General features: G+C 34.7%; 1 protein-coding gene across 1 annotated transcript in view; it reads right to left on the bottom strand.

Annotated features, from left to right (window-relative positions):
* The window catches only part of LOC148942691 (ubiquitin-conjugating enzyme E2 Q2), a 36,755-nt gene that overhangs the window by 8,370 nt on the left and 8,776 nt on the right, over positions 1 to 19,609 (bottom strand). The window contains exons 2-7 of the mRNA XM_089102055.1: positions 19,256 to 19,360; positions 18,049 to 18,202; positions 15,293 to 15,429; positions 5,607 to 5,766; positions 2,338 to 2,489; positions 175 to 378 (exon numbers count right to left, since the gene is read on the bottom strand). Coding sequence (XP_088958181.1) covers positions 175 to 378; positions 2,338 to 2,489; positions 5,607 to 5,766; positions 15,293 to 15,429; positions 18,049 to 18,202; positions 19,256 to 19,360 — 912 coding nt within the window. The remainder of the gene's footprint in view (positions 1 to 174; positions 379 to 2,337; positions 2,490 to 5,606; positions 5,767 to 15,292; positions 15,430 to 18,048; positions 18,203 to 19,255; positions 19,361 to 19,609) is intronic.

Genomic DNA, 19,609 nt, shown 5'->3' with positions numbered 1-19,609 from the left:
ATAGAATTAATAATTATTTGGAGGATAATTTTTGTCTTCCTGTGACGTCACTACCCCTTATGTACCTAAAACATCATGTAAAATTATCTAATCTTTTTTTCTCTCTTTTAGTATACTGCCTTTAGCTGTTATAATTGTAGCGAACACATTTGTGAACCAATGAAAGGATATTACCTTATTTGGGCCAAATTGGATCCGTGCCTTTCCTTTGACGAGAGTCGCGGCAATTTGCATAATAACAGATTCCACATTATAAGCTGCGCACCATCCTTGCTTAGTTAGAAGTTCCATACAAATGGCCCCGCCCACCAAAACATATCCACCAGTGATAATAGGGGCAACTATATGAACAAACGGCGGTTCAAACGGATAATTATCCTAAAAAAACATTAATAGAAAAAAAAAGATCTGGGCAAACGCACCGCGGGACGGGCTTTCTTCAGGCCCAATCCTCTATACGATCACAATATATCCATTCGTGTAACTCCCCTCCCTAACTTCCTATAAATGTTTGTATATATTTCCCCTGCTCCCTTGTAGTTAATTGTCAAACCCCCTCCTCCAAACAAACTCCTTCCTAACGGTCTAGTGAAAGTTCTATACAAACATTTAGATAGAATGAAGTAAGAATGAATCATTTGCTGTAAAGTATCAAATTCCATTTTGTGATGGAAATATTGATGATAATGAGCTATTCGCTTCCACTATAGCGTCTTTTTTTCAGTACTTATGGTATTAATAAGAACTCATATGAGAAGAATTAGCTGGTTTTAAATTTATTTAGAAAGTCTAGCGTCAAATACCACATTTTTATGATCTAAGCTAGATATAGTACTTATCTCACCAGAAAGCTCATAGATCAGTTTCGATGGTTCCACGGCCATTCAGACAGGGTACTGTCTTGGCTATAAAGGTTCAAAAAGCATTTAATCAGCAAACCTAATACTTATATTCTATTCCACTGAGATGAGCAGACTAGGGGCGTATTTTTTTTTAAATCCTTGGGGGGAGGGGAAGTTGGAGCCAATTTTCCCAAATTAAGTGAAAATGACAGTAAAAACTGCAAAATTAGCTATATAGTACCATAAAGACAAATATATATTAAAGAAAACTGACCCATTTCTCTGTATGCTTGAATTATGCAGGGTATCTTAGTTTTGACAAAATTTTTGAAGAAACCAAATTTCAGCTCGGAGGGGGGGGGGCAGACTAGGGTATGGGGGAGGGGGCAGTTGCCCGCTGCCCCATAGCAAATTACGCCCCTGGAACAGACTATATCGACTATTCAAGTTACGTCCACGAATCTCGTCTTCTACTTAAGATGCAATACGTTTTTGAATGTTCTTAAACGAATTGCTTCCCATTTACTTGCATGAAGAAATAGTTTTAAAATGAAGCTTCTGAAAGTGAATTATTTTTTTTATCCTGGTCGAGGGCCTATGAAAATCTTCTTTAGTGAAACAACAAGTCAATAGCAGGAAGTAAAAAAAAAAAAAAAAAAAAAAAAAAAAAAAAAAAAAAAAAAAAAAAAACTGGGAGCTACTTGCAATTGACGTGACTATTCTTTTCACTGAACGATTTTTTCCTTTTCTTTGACTGGTAATGGAATTATTTTTTTCAGGTGATTCCTAAGAACTGGACGGTTCTTAACTCAATTGTTAGTGATGGATTATTCAAGTCAATTGGAAATTAATTCATCATCTACAGTTTTGGCTTAACAATACTTAAATATGGAAAGTTTTCAATAAAAGAAAAAATTCCTGACACGATTTGTAATGATAAATTAAAAATTTAACAATAATTATGGATACTTATGGATAACTAAACTAAAACAATTTAAAACAAAAGTTTACATACTAAATAAAATAAAACTACATATTGTTTAAATGTCTAATTCTTTTCAAAGCAAAGGCGGAAGCTAGCCTCTTTGACCTACTTGGATTCGGTTCATTAGCGTTCAATGATATAATTCAAAATCTTATTCAAGAATATTGCTTTGAATCGGGATACAGGTGAATATGGGCTGAACTCTATCTATGATAATTTATTAAAATCTGACAGAGTAAAGTTCAATTCACCCAATGGAGTTGACCTTTGTCCAAACGTTATATATACACTGTACATGTTTATATATACACTGTACACAGTGTACATTATACACTGTCTATTAAAAAGGATTTTATCCCTATTTTGAACTTTTATTTTAAATGCATTTTTGTTTCGTTTTTGCGAGTCGGACCTTTGTTTTTGGGGCGGGGGGGGGGGGGGGTGTTCAACCCTCCTTGGGGCAGCCTTGTGCTCAGAACTATGGAATTTAAAGGTTCCAGCGTCACTAACCTTGAAAACAAAGCGAAACTGAATATAGTCCTTCCCTTCTCTTTCTTTTAGAAGTGCAAGATCGGCCATTAGAGAGGATTCAGAGTCAACTGAAAACATCTTCACATCCCATTCATAAAGGTTGTCATTAACCAATTCTACTGTATATATTCCTAGAAGAAAAAAAAATAAGATCTTTTAACGTTTGAAAGTTACAAAGTCATAATAATGCTCTGATGTTTAAAATAAAGTAATCCAACTCTGGATATAGATGGATGTTCTACCTGACATTGGCTTGGAAGCACATGTTACTCTACTAAAAATTATGTTCTACTTTTTCCTTAGAGACAAGAAAACAGACAATAGAAGAAGAACAGCACAAAACTAAATCTTTTAAACTACATTAATTGTACCTCTTCAAAACTTCTCAGATGACAAGTTGTCTTGAAAATATAGAACAATTGGATAAAAAAGCTGAAATATCCGATTTCAAATGAAGATTTAATATCTTCAATCGATTGAACAACTCGTTATTGACTTAACTATAAAAAAGCAAGAAAATTAGAATACTTAAGAAACTTTAGTTACTTAACGGGCTTAAGAAATGAACAAAAAAAAATTAAATAAAATGCAGTCAAACACTAAAGAAACTTGGAAAAATAGAACCACAAAATATGCCACGTTTAAGACATGATTCAAAAATGAATATCTGCCATGGTTACGGCTAGTTAGTTTTTTTTCAAAAGTTGGTATGAAATTAAGGATTCACTTTACGTTTAGGACATTAAACCTTATTTTTATGAAAAGTTTATAAATACTTTTTAACATATTAAGGTATATTATAAATTTTCCTTTTTAAAATACTAAAACCTCATAAAATTATAAAAGTGAACTAGATCAATTTGGCACATGAGAGGCTTATACAAAAATTTAGCCACACAAAATTTCACATATTTATGTAAACAGAGTACTTTTTTGTATTACTGTCTAACACTTGTAACGCCCCTTTCCCTGATTATCATTCATGTTATATAGTACATTATCAATTCAAGTTAGGCGAAAGATGGGCAGAAGACAAGAAGACTTATGTTTGGTTGCCTTATGAAACCACTGGAAAATTCTAGCCATGATTCCCTCTCATTTTTATAGTTTTTGACAGGATTTCTTAGATTTTTTTCCCTCCATAGCCTGACATTAAAAACCGTCTATTTACGAACAACTCCGCAGAATTAAAAATACATAAATCTCTAAAAGTATTACAAAAAAAGAAAAAAGATATATTCCATAATGGAGGGGGACGAGATCTAGAAGTAAAGTGAGCAATCAGAGGCGCCAAAAAGCCCACTGAATCGGCTTTTGGCTAACCAATACTAAATATCTGAGAAAGCTCAAATGCTGCTGCTGCAAACTTGTCACACTTTTTGGACAAAAAAAATTTAGCAAATACCGCACCTCCATCCAATTCTGACATTTAGTATGACAGACCAACAATTACATGAAACAACAGCAAAAATTTCTTAAAATTCAAGCATAGCTCCGTGTACTAAGTGACAACATAAATAAACAATCAAACTTCAAGAAGGTAGGAAATTACTTCTTTGAGGACAGTGATAACGTTCATATCCGAATATTTAATAATTTATCAAAAGGAATAGATGTTGGAAAAAGGAAAGGAAAGATAGATGAAAATTTACTTTTCCCGTTTATGATGGAAAGCCAGTGTGCAAGGCCGTACCCAGAGGGTGGGTCAGGGGGGTTTGAACTTCCCCCCCGAAATGTTTGTTTGACTCGTAAAAACGTAACAAAAATGGATATTAACAAACTTTCCATGCGTTTTTTGAGTTTTTTTTGTGTAACCCCCCCCCCCCCTAAAAAAAAATCTTTGAGTAAAACCCCCTCCGACAAAAAAAAATACTGGGTACGGCCTTGCCAGTGTGGTCTTCGTGATTATTTCGATAGTATTACGTTTTATAATTGTCAATGCAAAACATAAAAAAAAACGGATGAAGATCCTCCAGAGCCATTGCTGGCACATACGACATTGTAAAGACGTTTCAGTTGCTGGGTCTTTTTTGTAGTAACAAGTAGTAAGCTTGTCACTTTCATGGAAAAAATAAAAGTTAAAAATCATATTGGTTTGAACTGGCTTTGATATGCTAGTCTGATTGGAAATATTCTTGGCCGTGTAATTAAGTGAAACGAAACAAATGAAAAATAAATACAGATACATTCACATTCATAAAATAAACATAAACTGAATAAAACATGAACATTCACATTAAACTGAATATGCCGGATTAATGTTGCAAGCTCGAACTTTGAAAGTGGCAAAACGAGGTTTCGAGTGAGAAAGACAAATCCTTGGTTCAAATTAATTACGCTCGAATCACCTAGCACTATTGTACGGGTCTCACGAAATGCAAAACTCACTATCACGACGCTGCCTTATCAAACTGACTTATGAATATACTATTATTTTCAAGAAATTTTATTACAGGAATGGCAAATTTTCGCACGCGATCGAAATTGATTTTTATAATTTTAGCCGGAATCAGCTTATGAAACACAAAATGTGTAAATGATGAAAAAATAACTCATTTTAAGCATTAAAATATACATTTCTTTAAAAGCATGTCATACTATACCTCAATTTAAATTATTTGCATGCAACTTTCTATTGGATTGTGCGAGAACCAAGCATATGTTTTATTACTAGTGTAATGAAATGTGTAATTACTTTAAATTACTTTTTTCATTAAAATGCGTTTAATTACATGTCAATATCTGAAAACGTTTACAAGGCTTATAATTAACGAAGAAAAACAAAGAGTCAGGATGTTACCAATAGAGAACTAATCAAAATAATTACTACAAACAATACAAACAAATTGCATATGTGAAAATAACATTTTTATAGTTTCAAAAAAAGGTAAAGAAAAAGCTCAACACAAAATTTATCAATGAATACGGTATTTAGACGGGGAATTAATTAAGATAGGGATCTCCAGTTGCTATTTCCTAAAAAAATACAATAATTTTTCATAATTTCAAACACTTCAAAGCTGTTTTTTCTTTTGCAGTTTAAAACAGTTTAATTTCAGATTCCATCCAAGAAAAGTCATATGTATATGCCTAAGATAGTAATATCTTGTTTTTCCTTTCTAACTTCGTATTTTTTATTAGATCATTAAGAGTTAAATTAAGACACCTGCCAGGATTTTCAAAGACAGGGAAGCCTAAATGTGCACTACAGAAAACTAAAAAATGGGTAAAAGAAATAAAAAAATTACTTTTTTTGAACGTATCAGATTTGTAAATATCTCTAAGCTCTTTCATCAGGCGGTCGGTCGCTTGCACAGACCCTGTCACGGCCCCTCTGAGGTAGTCTTCTCGCTGATTCTGCTTTAATCGCTCCAAAGTGGATAAATGCTCTACTCCAATATCTCCATCCTTAGAAAAAAAGTGTGGTTTATTTTTATATATACGCATACATGTGTGTGAAAAAATCTGCATTTGCTTTAAAAATAGAAAAAATTGGGATTTCTGACACCAAAGGTTCCACCCATTTATACTAATCTAATTCTATTTGATCACCAAAATTCGCTGGTTTCAGATGAGACAGCATCGAGGCTTAAAACAAAGAAGCCTCTACAGTAAACCCTGGCTATTTTCTTACAACACTGTCTAACTGTGTACGCATAGTTTGTCTATAAAACCCTTTCTTATTCATAAATTTGTGGCGCCATATATAATTAAATAACTGATTTGCCAAAAGTCTTTTATCAAGGTTTTAGATGACTGTTGAACCTTCTTTTGATAGATTCAACAGAGAAACTTTTAGGGGTGACTTCCCCAGGAAGTTCATTCCAAATCGAAGTGCAACGTCGAATAAAGCCTTTTTTCAAATAATTTGTTCGCATGCCAACCTCAACATAGTTGAACCGAGCTGTGTGCGTTCGTGTCAATCTTGTCGATGTGACAATGGGGGGTCACAATACGAAAAAGCTCTAATTGTAAGGTTAAGTAATACCTATATTCTGTTGTGACCACATGGCACAAAAAAAGTGACCTGACCATCATCATCAGCACACATATCAGCATCTATCCTAAGACGCTACTCACTGAATGCACTTATTTACTATGGCAGTCATGTTAAGTCATTCCTAAATGAGGGATATGTTTTTTTTGTCAATGAGTCAATTGACTGCTCTATTATCATCATAGACCAAGAACTGATAGGACTGCTTCTATGATAAAACAAGGCAAAATGGTTATCATCAGCAGAGATTAGAAACTGAAAGAATCAAATGAAGAATACAGAGCCTGTACATAAATACATGAAAAGAAGAGAAATAAAAATTAAAAGAGAAACGGAAATTAAAAAACTTAACTCTTCCTTTATCAAATTTTGAACAACAATCCTGCTTTCATTTGAGATTTTACAGACAAGGCTACTTTAACTTAGGTCCTCCTACACTGGCTGGTACATAAGAGGACAATGGTGCCTTTCCAAGGGGATCTCTCCAGTGCTTTTGCCCAAAGATTTTCAAGGGACTACATCGACAGCGTAGCATCCCTCTCGAGACAACGGCCAAGCGCCACTCTCTATCGTCCACGTAACTCTATGTCCCGTATACACAGCAAAAAAAAAAAAAAAAAAAAAAAAAGAAAAGAAGAAAAAAAAAGCAGTTAGATAACGATTTGTAACTATAGACAGGTGAGAAAAATAGTTAAAGTTGTGGGTGGCAAAATCTTGCGATTTGAGGATGCTCCAGTAACGTTCTAACCTATGATTTATGTAAGCAGCAGAAACAAAACTTTATGAAAATCAGTTACCTATTAAGTACCATTATGTCCTATAATCAGTTACCTATTAAGTCAAATTGTCCTACGCTATCATTGATCAAGTGATCTTTCCAATTGTCAATAAAACCCCAACTGAAAACAAGCCTTCATCTTCTTATGGAGGGAGTTATACGAGCCAAAATAAAGATCCTTTCAACTCTTTGGAACAGTCTGTAAAACGGCTATTGGGGTTGGTATGATCTATCTAAAGCCTGATAGACCAAAAGTTCAAGACTATATAGTCGTTTAGATTTATAGTCAAGAAGAAAAATTGAAGTACATTTTTCTATTTAGTAGGGTAGTAAATTACCAGTAGGCACACCCAGTTACCCAAAGAAACATATATGTTTCAAATTTACAAATCATAGGTATTTCTACTATGCTGAACAAAATGGCTATCTCAAATCTTAATGAGATGTCTTTGGGGAAAAAAGGACTTGGGAGGGGGAGGAGCTACCCTCCAATCTTTTTGCTCATAAAAAGAGCACTAGAACTTTTAATTTTTGCTTGAATGAGACCTCTCCTGATCTTCTAGGACCATTAGTTCGATACGATCACCCCTGGGAAAAAAAACATATAAACACACATCCAGGATCTTTCTTCTGGCAAAAAACACAAAATTTACAAAGTAAAGAAATTTCCTACAAAAAAACTATTTCTTTTGATAAATTTTCACGAATTTGGTTAAATGATTAACTCTGCGAGGCTTCCACATAGGGTGAACTTGGGTAAGTCCGGCCCTTTATCGAGTTTTTTTCAGCTTAATCTGGTCCCAATATTGTTTTGGAGTTTCTGCCACAATAAAAACTATTTGATGTTGCTTTTGATCATACTAATAATATTCCGCACAATCCAGAAAGTCCCCAAGTTTTGTTGTTTCCATGAGTTGCTACACCAAAGTAACCCATCTCAGGGAGGCCGAACTTACCCCGAGTCTGGGGGTAAATCCGGCACCTCCCAGGTAAATCTTATGTAAGTAGAGATAAAAATTATTCCACACTAAGACATGACAGAGGGTCCCTCAATGTACAGAAAAACCATAAAAACCAAACACTCTCGTTAATGATTTGTATGTGCCACAGCAGAACATCAGCTTTCTGCTTGTCATGGGGTAACTCCGACAGTGCTGGTTTTACCCCGTACATAGGAGAAGTCTCTGAGAAAGGTATTTTTTCAAATTTTTTATTGTAAATATGAAAAAGGTAATAACATACTTCAAATAATAGGAAAAAAAAGCAGTTTTAATTAGTATCAGAGATTTGAAAAAGCAAACTTTTGATCACTTGCAGGCACTAGTGTGCTTCTTGTACAGGCTGATGATGTGCCAAATTTGGAATGGTGGTAGAGTGAAGGGACCAGCTCCAGAGAGCCTCAATGGTCTGGCAAAGATGTAGTTTTCTTCGACTTCGTCAATGTCATCTTTTTTTGGCCAATCGTATGAATAGTCGGCTAGGCTCAGGCAGCGAAGATATTTTATACAAACAAGATTTTCATTGGGAAAATCAAGCACCCTTCCAATATACCAGCCTTGTTGATCTCGTTTGGTATCGTATGCAACAGCATAGTACTCATTTAGCTGTATGTTTAGCTTCTTTTCCTCCTCCTCTTCATGCTCACTGCCAACAGTATCACAGATATCCATTTCGTCAGTTGAGGAACCCGATGAGACATCCACGTCAGAGTCTTCACTGGAACGATCATCTTTCTTTTTCTTTTTCAGTTTTGGCTTGAGCGTGTTCTTTTTTACTTCCCATTTTTTGTTCCCAAGCTTTTCTTTTTTCTCTTTCTCTCTTTGTTAAAGCACTCTCAAATCCTCTACAGTTCTGATTATTTCAGCTTATTGGGCAACTATCTGCCTACCAGATATCCTGGATGCTGGGGCATCAAGAGAAGGGCGACGCACTGAGTCCAAGAGAAGTTCTTCAAAGGATTTGTCATGCGTATGATCCTTCTTCGGACTAACCAACACCGAAATGGTAATCTGTTCAGTTGCAGTATTCACCCTGGTAGTCACTCATGTTAAATTCTGAGTCTCCAATTTCTTACTCTCAACATATCGTTTGAACTTGGCTGGATCAAACTTCGCGTTGTCGACCACGTCGCGGTTGATACGCGCTGGAATAGCGGAATCGTAAATTCCTGTCACTTGAACTGATTTTTGAATCAGTGAAGGAGTAAAGAAAGTCTCCAAGATCTGACATGACATTTTCACAAGGCCTGGTCGTGACAATATATCACTTGGGTGTGCTTGTTGCCAGTTCACAAGCTTCTGCTCAGATGAAGATTTCAGCCCTGTGAAAATAACCCGGTCAAGGGGCTGCAGAACATGGGATGAATGGGCTGGCAATTTGAGGATGGTAATGTTCTTCTCTGAAGCGAGCGTCTTAAGGGCCAAGAATGAATGGGAGCCATGGCCAACAAGAATAAGAAGTGATTTTTCTTTCACCTGAGGCAGGAAAACATCTCTAAACCAGTTATAGAAAAGGTCCGCAGTCATCCATCCTTTCTTAGTAGCTGAATAACATGCATCTGGATGGAGGTTTCTTAAGCGAGATGTTGTTTCTTTTCTTAAACCCAAACCACCATTCCTCACCTGGCCGGTTGTTCGTGAAACGAGTACTGATTTTGTTCATGCTGACATATTTTTGCACTTTGTCTAGGAACTGTTGTTTGGTAAGCCCCATGCCCCACTTTTCCATGTCCTTCAGCGAATTTGCCATACTCTGCTCAACATCGGGAGGTAGGTCCTGAGCTCTCCCGAGAGTAACAGCGGGCGATTCGCGGAAAGTCCTTTGCTTCTTCGTTTGATCCATTAGTGTTGTCCTCGGTATGTTGTAAAATTTCGCAGCTTTTTTTAAAGACATTCGACATGATAGAACTTCATCTTTGGCTTGTTTAAGCTGTTCAGCCGTATATCGTCCTGCTGCCCCCTTGTGGGTTTTTCGGTTGTACTTGCGTGGCATGTGGAAAAAATGCAGGTTTATAGTAACAATAGTAAAGCGTAGCTAGTGCATAAGAAAGGACAATCTATATTGACAAATTCAAGCTTATAGCGCGTCCAGACTATCCGTTTTCTGGAAAATTGGAAGAAGGAAAAGCTGTCCAGACTTAACGTTTTTTTTTAAAAATATCTGTACAAGTTTATCAGATATCCTCATCAAGGTTTTTTATTAGCCAAAACCTACAGAAAACAATTTTAGAGCCTCAGTTAGACAATTTACCTTTTTTTTGTTATAAACCACATTAAAAAAACAAATTTTTATTTTCCACTTATGGCCTCGTTGGGGAGGGGAAATCTCTTGAAGATGGGGAGCAACAAATTTTCTAAATAAAAGTTCAAATAGGGATAAAATCCTTTTAATAGACAGTGATGATAGAAATTCACAAAAATACCAGATATTTCGGTCACATATACAGTGACCGTCATCAGTAGTAAAACTAAAATAAAACAATTTAAAACAAAAGTTTATATACTAAATCAAATAACACTACATATTATTTGAATCTCTAATTCTTTTCAAAGCAAAGGCGGAAGCTATTCTCTTTGACCTTCTTGGATTCGGTTCATTAGCGTTCAATGATATAACATTTGGACAAAGGTCAACTACATTGGGTGAATTGAACTTTACTCTCTCAGATTTTAATAAATTATCATAGATAGAGTCCAGCCCATATTCACCTGTATCACGATTCAAAGCAATATTCTTGAATAAGATTTTCTTTATTTCAAGAATTTCACGAAAATTTTGCTTTAAACCCCGATCCATAGAAATCAAAGACAGATTCTCGAACAAAATAAAATAGTCTGGAAAATTAAAAATATGTTCTGAAAGGGCTGAAGTAAAATCTTCAGACTTAGAAACTTGCTTTTAAGCCAAAGAAATAGAACCTTTATGTTGTAATAATCTCATTTCCAAACTCTGGTTAATGCGTTCTACATATGAGCTTCCGCAAGTACGAGGGATCTGATAAACCCCACTTTGCTTCCCCAATGAAGGTTGATCATTCCCAAAATTTAGAAAACTACCCAAAGTATTATTACTATTTGAAGCTACCCTTGAACCATTGCTTTGTAAAATTCTTTTAAGTTTTTCACTTAGCCCGGGTACCTATGGTAAGGAACTAAAATATCCTTCTCCCGAGTTGTCTCCAAGACTTCCTTACAAATCTCTAGAAGCCTTTTTCTTCTCTTTGAAAAAGTCTGGTTAATTAACCACTCTGGATACATGTTGCTTATTAGTATTTTTCTTAGAAAAAACAACTCCTCCTCGACAAATGTTGGAGAGCAAATACTAAGGATCCGATAAGTTAAAGAAATGATCAAACCAATTCTTACTTGGTGTGCATGACTGGAATTATAAGACAAAAATCTATTGTTATTTGTCGGTTTTCTGTAAATTTTAAAATCCAGACTATTTTGATTTTTCAAAAGAAGAACATCAAGGAAAGTAAGTTTCCCATCCTCTTCCAATTCAACGATAAACTTTAAATCCACTCCCAAACAATTAATATGTTACGAAAATCCCTTTAATTCATCCTACCCCTAATTCCATACTGAAATAATGTCATCAATATACCGGCCCCAGACAATATATTTTAAAAAATATGAATCTAACGCAATTGTTTCAAATTATCTAAAACAAATTTTCTCTCATGAGAAAATTGTTGGCGTTTGCATCCTGAGAAAAACATCAGAAATTGTGTTTATTCCCTATGGGTACTCGTGAATTCAGCTATATTGTTACTGATTGACAAAGTTTAGAAAAAATTCATATCAATCACAGGCAGTATTTTGGTGTTTTCGACCCCAACCCCCTTCGCACTCAAATATATTCCCCTAAACATGTCTACCATGCATTTGTTTTTCTGTTAGAACCAAAAATCCGATGTTATCTAGTGTTTGATTGGAAAGTAATTCAACGATGCTATGTTTAATATTAACTTGGCAAAGTGCGATTCTTGAATGCCTAATTACTTTTAGGTTTGACAGATTTAGCTTTTATTAATGGCATTGTTTTGCTTGGATGTAGCAAGGGGGGCAGCGGCACACCCCCCACGAGACCTTCGAATATACATTATATATTGCTGAAAAGGCAGATGGTGTGGAAAAAGCAGTTGATAATAATCAATCACACTCTCGACTTGGGTCAAGATAGTGAATAAACTAAACTAAAAAAGATTCTTATATATCATTTTCATGTCTGTAAACCTATATTTTTGGAAAAAAACATAATAAACAACTGGAAGATGCAAGAAAATTACATAAAAATTGAAAAATATGAAAGCAAAATCTTAAGCAAAAAATTAAGACAGTCAAATCTGAAAAAAGTATTTTTGATCAAATTAAAATCAAAAAAGGAATTTATTTAAGGTTTTTTCATAACGTTAAGTATATTTTTGGCATAATCTTTCTTTTCCAGTTCCATTTTTCAGTTGATATCACTCCTTTTTGTCAAGATCTTGGGATCAAGGACTAGTTGACAAATACAATTCACTGAGATCTAGGCTAGAACTGCAAAAGACTAGCCAATCGTATACACGGGGTAAGTTCGGCCCCCCGTGTCGGAATTTACCCTGTACGGGGCAAGTCCGACATGTCGGAGTTACCCCGAACGGGGGGTTTTCCGGGGTAAGTCCGACACCCCTTGTATCTCCTGACTGGCTTGAGGATAAAATACTAATAAATTACAGTAAATACTTCAACTATCCTATTAACTCATCAGCTATTTACAATCAGTCCATCCTCTCTTTAGTTTTCTGCACTATCAGTTAAAAATTACTACCCACCTCGTGGCCAGCAAAGATGCCGCTCCTCGAAATTTCAAAATTTCGTCACCACAAGAGGGGTTAAAAATGGCGGCAATACTGAACACTGTTGTCAAGTACCAAGCCAAAGGAAGAAAATGAAGTACAGAACCACAGATGTCTGTCTTCACTGAATCAGATAAGACAGGGGTGACGGAGTTACCCCGGTGTCGGACTTACCCAAGTTCACCCTATGATTTAAAAAAAAAAAAAAAAAAAAAAAAAAAAAAAAGCAGTTAGATAACGATTTGTAACTATAGACAGGTGAGAAAAATAGTTAAAGTTGTGGGTGGCAAAATCTTGCGATTTGAGGATAAAAATATTCCAAAAAAGATATTTTTGAAGAAAACTGAAAAACAATATTAAAATATGCTCAAAAGTATACGCCTGGGAAAATATTCTAACTATTACATTTTAATTAAAATTGAATAAGAGAATGAAAATCTCTTATCTGATATTTCCATCTATGAATATCTCTATCTCCCAGTCAACTCTCTTATTTGTGACTTTGACGTAAACGTTTGCTAGGTGTGATGTGAAAAAATGTCATTCTGACAACCTAGATGCACGTGATGACTTTTGATTGTCATCATCGTGAATGTCATCGTGATGACACTCTTTTGACAACCTAGATTTAAATAGTGTCTTTGGATTTATTTTAACATTCCCTTCAACAATCCATGAAAATTTTGTTTAATATTCTTACCGTTCCTAAGCTATTGCACACTATTTCAACAATCTGGATACAGAAAAAGGGCACTAGAACTCTCAATTCCCAAGTAAATGAGCCCCCTCCGAATTTTTGCAGCCCCTCCCCCTATTCCATATGAGGTGGTCGAGAAAAAATGAAAAAATAAACAATATATTGAAAGCTTATAGATCTGTACTACAGCTAACTCTAGCGCGTTGGCTCCAATTTCTAAAGATAAATTACTTTCTGAGTGGCCCTTGTATACAATACAAAGAGCCAAAACTTCAAAGAGGGATCGTGATCAAAATATCTCCCTGCTAGGGGGGGGGGGGATGAGGTGCTTGTAACAGAATTAAATCAATACTGACGAAAAGCGTTTTGAACTAATGATTACAATCTAAGTAGTAAGTTACTCAGAACTAAAAAAAAACATAAAGGGGAAAGGATAAGAAATAACAAAGAAACTTTGTTATTCTATATATCATTCTGCAAGAAAACCTCGGCTGGTGATTAGCGGGGGGGGGGGGGGATCGCTCCCCAAAGTTCCAAGTTGTCAGCGCGCAGTGCTGACACCTTGGACGATTTCGTTGGCGCATTCTTTATATCCCACTCCAAACTCAAGCTGTGTCAATGGTGTTTAGATACCATGTGAGTTACTCCTATTCCAGATTAAAATATGTCTCTTGTCCTTGCTCAAATTAGACTGCCGTAAAAAAAAAAAAAAAAAAAAAAAAAATCACTGCCACATGAGCCATTGTTTGCTTTTCCAGGAAATTTGTATCACTATGGTAATCATCACCACTGTTCATTGCTTAAATAGGTTTGGAAATGTCTGAATAATTTAATGCAAACTGTTTTATGCTGAGGAAACCCCGATTCCCACAGAAAACCCCCATTCTTGAAATAAAACTAACAATTTTCAATAGCACAGAGATGATAAAAACGGATTGTCCAATTGCAAACTATGGAATGGCTAATTTATAGATCCGCAATCCAAAGCTAACCAAGCAGGTAAAATCCCTAATGCAAAACCACAGCAAGATTATCGAATTATTTATCAAGATGGCCAGAAGAATAGCGTTTCATGATCTAGATTGTCAGTCAAAGAGTATTATTTCAAATCCAGATTATGAATTTACAAGCTTATTTGTGAGCAGAAAAGTCTCTAAGGTGTCCAAAACGTCAACTTGTTTCATCAAACATTGAGCAAACAAAGATAAATTTGATTCCAGCTTTGATCTTCATGACGAAACTTTTTAAGAATAAGTACCTCTAAATGACAAAGCGGCAACAATTTTTTTTTTTTTAATCAAATTGGACATTTTAATTATTGAAAAATGAATAATATCTTGTAAAGACCGGTTTGATTATTTTTATACTACGTTCGCTACGCAAGTACTAAGCTTTTTACGTAGCTACGTTTACACAAATTACATAGTCTAAACTGAAGAACACAAAGAATGCTGCCACATTCTCCACCAAATGATTTGTATGTTACATAAAAAATAGAGCCAGCAATCTGAATTCATTGTCACTTTCTCCCAATTTCTTTTATGGAGCAAACCAATTGGGCAAGCGTGCGGGTTATTAGAAATGAAAATAAGTAGCAAAAAATCTCCTAGATGATATACTTACACTTTTCTTTGCTATGGCAGTTGGTTCCTCAAGGTCTATGTGCATTTCTACATCTTCATCTAAATCTTCGTCTCTATCACTTTCATTATCTGCATCATCTTCATCACTTGAATTATCACCACTACATGAACCATGCCCTATATGATAGATATGTTAACTTGAGTGTTGCAATAATATTCAAGGTTTTCATACTCGCAAAAATCAAATTTTAAAAGTCATTATTTTCACTATCATATAAAAAAGTAAAGAATTTAACCTTCAATAAAAGTTGGTACAATTATAGTTTAGTAGGTCGGACTCGTTTCTACCTTTGCGCTCAGCATTCAAAAAGAGGTTTCTTTAGGGTATAGGTAGACAAAAAAAAGATGTCATTGTATCATAGGATATTTTATTATATAAGCTTAAAAAAGATCTCAAATACACATTAAAAGTACCTTAGAAAAAGCCATAATAATATTTCTTTTCAACTTCAAATGAAGATTAACAACAATTCGTGATTTTCTCAAGCAAGAAAAACGTTTCTGGAAGATATTCAAAAACTAGCAATATTAATCATTCCCTTAGGGATGCATTGCAACAATGATAAATTTTCACACATTTTATAGTGTATTTCTCAAGAAGATTCTAAACCGCAGATTTATCAGACAAGTAGCAGGGACAACTGTTCCCATTAACACATAGTATTAAATCAAATGTTGGCACGATTTATGCAAGCAAAACATTCTCATTTGCAAAGTTTTAATGGTCCATGCAGGAAATATTTATAATCAAGGAAAAAGCTCCACACTTAGAAATTAATAGCTGGTAGATAAGAAAATTTAGTTGGAAAAATATTAAGTGCAAAGATAAAGACAGAATAATACAAAAAGAGGAAATACAAAACCCAAAAACCAAAATTTTTTTTACAGCCCACTGAAATGAATTTAGAATTATGGCCATTATAGCCATAGAAAACACAATCAAACTTTTTTCCCGCGTTTTTTTGGATAGCTTATTGTTTGATGTACAATCATTCAAGAGTAATTAAAAACAACTGTTGGAAAATTACTAAGAAAACATCTAGTATAGCTCTCTCAGCCTTTCAAAACACCCACCCTTCAGAGTTCCACTTGGCTTCTGTCATTGCTGTGGATTCTAATATCCTAGTTTTAGATATAGGAACCATTTTTCTTTTGTTCTAAACTCTTTTTTACAGTGAAAAGGATCCACCCTAAGCGTTAGCTACTCTGCCTTTTATGCTCGTAACTGCCTCCAAAATCCTTACTAATATTAATACCTAAGACAGTGAGCCTATCCACCAGCTCAATCTCCTCACTACTTAACATTACTTCTTGATCCACATTTAGCCCTAATTTAAGGGACCCAGTCTTTGTAACATTAATTACCAAACTGAATCTTGCATCTTTAAACTCTTAAAAGATTCAATTTTTTTTACAATATTTTATCTCCAGGACACTATTTTATCTGAAATAGTCTGTGTTATATATGTTTAAGAGAGTTTAATCTTCTCAGGCAATTCTAAATTCCTCCATATCCTTTGCTTTGTGATTTAGGACAAAGCTCATCAAAATAACCAATATAAATGGAGATAAAGGCCCAATCATGTTCAACTCCATTTTTATTTACTGATTCTTTTTAATGTAAAGAGTGTCCATGAAATTACTTTACACTTTAAAAAGATTATTGCAAAGGTAGTTGATGAGATGCTGTTGCCATTTTTTTTACAACTGACAATTTGCTGCACTGTCATCCATAAGGACCTGTGGTGGCACACCAATAAATGGCAACGTTACAAGCCCTTGAGCTGTATGACAAAGACAAGAACAATCAATATGCTGGAACACATTCCTGAGGATCAAGCATTTCACAACCACGTTTCTTTTAGCAAGAAGGCAACTTTTTGTGTTCAGGCAAATTAAAATAACTCAATATGAGGACCTATGGATAAGAACACCCCCATGTGACTAGGAAGCTTCACTTACCCAGTCAAAAAGTGAATGTTTGGCGTAGCCACATGTGCAATCAGATAATTGATTCATTTTCCTTCAACAAAGCAACAACTATTGCAGATATTTACCTTGTCCATCTGATCAAACATGTGGCAAAACTGATTGACTTACTAACATTCACTGTTATCCACTAAAATGCTGGACCAGAACATGGTTATCAGTTTCTTAATCAAACATTTCTGAATCAACATATCAGTTTGGATGGGCAAATTCCATGGCTGCCCCATTTGTCATATATTACTCCCTTGGATTACTCTTTTTAAGGTTCTATAAGAAATATTGTGTACCAAATGAAGAATATTCACTTCAAGCAAAGTAAATGCTGGCTCCCACCACTGCCAATATTACCCTACTGCAAACACGGTAAGAAATTAAGTACTATCTTGATATACTCTGTGCTGCTAAGATACCCAGTTAGAGCTTATTAAACACAGGAAAAATAATTTATAAACTCTGATGAAAAGAAAGTAAATTCAGTTAAATAATTCAACAGCTGACTTTGTAATGAATTATTTTACTTTTAGAGACTTTGTGGACACCCTGTATTGTCATTCTAGCAGGAAAACGTTGGGAGGTTTTATAATTGGTTTTAGATGTAGAGGGAGCCCAATTTGCTCTGGAATCAATTTGTTTAACTTCTTCTTCTTCTTTTATTTATCGAGTTCAGTAGCTCTATATAAGCATTTGATGTGACTTCTGAGCAACTTGTTTATATGTCATGCTTGTTTTAGAAAAGGATTGATTTACCTGAACTAGCCCTGGAAGAAGTAGGCACTGATTCAGAATATCCTCTATATGGAGAGCCTTCATGGGTCAAATGTAAACACTTGAGGTCAAGTGGCTCACTAAGGCCATTTCTTAGGCATAGTTCAGACACTAGGAATCGAACTTGCTCAATTATCTGAAAAAAGAACAAGTAAGAATATGACCAAAAATAATCTTGTAACTGGAATCCAAACATATTTAGAGTTGAACAACTGTTTAAAACACTAAAATAAACGTTAATTAATTTTAGACGTTAATCAATTGAACATTAAATGATTATGGATGGTGATTAAACAACCATATAATAAACTAGCCAACCAAATAAGTAATTCAAGCTTACAAATAAATTGTTCATGATACCTGAGATAAATGTGAGTTTTGCTACCTTTCTTTATGAGTAAACAGATTTTTTTTTTCTATGTGAAGGAAAAGAAGGAGCTCTTTTCACCTCCATCTGTGCATTACATCAAGCATTTTCTATTGCAAAAAATGTTTTAATTCAAAATCTTTGAACATCAAAATTTTATCTTTTAAATACTAATTAAACTAATTAAGAGGGGTTAAATTCCCCTTTAAGGCTTTAAGATATATATGGAGAAAATTTTTCAAATTGGTTGCAATTTTAAATATCAAATTTTCCTTTTTATGGGAGACTACTCATAGTTTCGTTATGGAGCTTTTCATATCAAGTTGTATAACTTTGTCCACTGAATACATTCAAATTATGAAAGTTCATACTTTGAACAACTAAAATTTCTTTGTGCAAAATAAATTATTGTAAGCATATTTCATCATACCCAAAATAAAAGGATGCATCCTAGTTCTTTCCAAAATTAGGAATATATTTATTCATTTCATCAAAGCAAAATGCAGTAAATCAAACTCAAAGACTATCAAAAACATAAGTAAAGGATATACCAGCACTAACTCACAATATTCAAATTCTTATAAGGGGTTAGGACTCCAAATATTTGTTTAACAGACCCCCCCCCCCTCTTTTTGTTTATCTCTGGTTTGGAAAGATGAAACATCCATGCAATGTTGTTATACTAGATAGTCTACAATGCCCTAGATAGTTTTTGCTCTCTTTGACTATACTAGCCAAAGCCTTCTAGGCGTAAAAAATATATCCACAACAAAGAAACAGTAAAACCGTAGAAAGAAACAGTTCAAAACAGTAAAACCTTACATGATTGTTCTTTCCATTGGTGTTGCTAAGGTGCTCAAGGACTGCTGAAATTGTTGGGTCATCTGTGTCACAAAACCAGACTGGTGGTGTATTGGGGTAGGTCTCCTAAAAAACAATAAACAACTGAATATGTACTGCTATTTAGACTTCCTTTTTTTTACACCATTTATAACAAAAGGGCTCTTGAAGTCACAAAATTGATGATAATTATTTTGTTTTAACAGAATTTTCTCCCTCTTCAAAGTGCATACTTAATTTTATAATTTGCCAGTTGTTTTTTTTTTTTGGGGGGGGGGGGGGGTCTTAATTTGGCTGTGCTAAAAAGCTCCTTAAAATATATTTCTGGATACATGC

Source organism: Artemia sp. Qi Xiang Cuo, chromosome 16 (genome assembly GCF_049724085.1).
Source record: "Artemia sp. Qi Xiang Cuo chromosome 16, ASM4972408v1, whole genome shotgun sequence".
Lineage (NCBI taxonomy): Eukaryota > Metazoa > Arthropoda > Branchiopoda > Anostraca > Artemiidae > Artemia > Artemia sp. Qi Xiang Cuo.
Note: the sequence above shows the minus strand (reverse complement) of the source record. Positions and strands in the feature narration are given on the sequence as shown.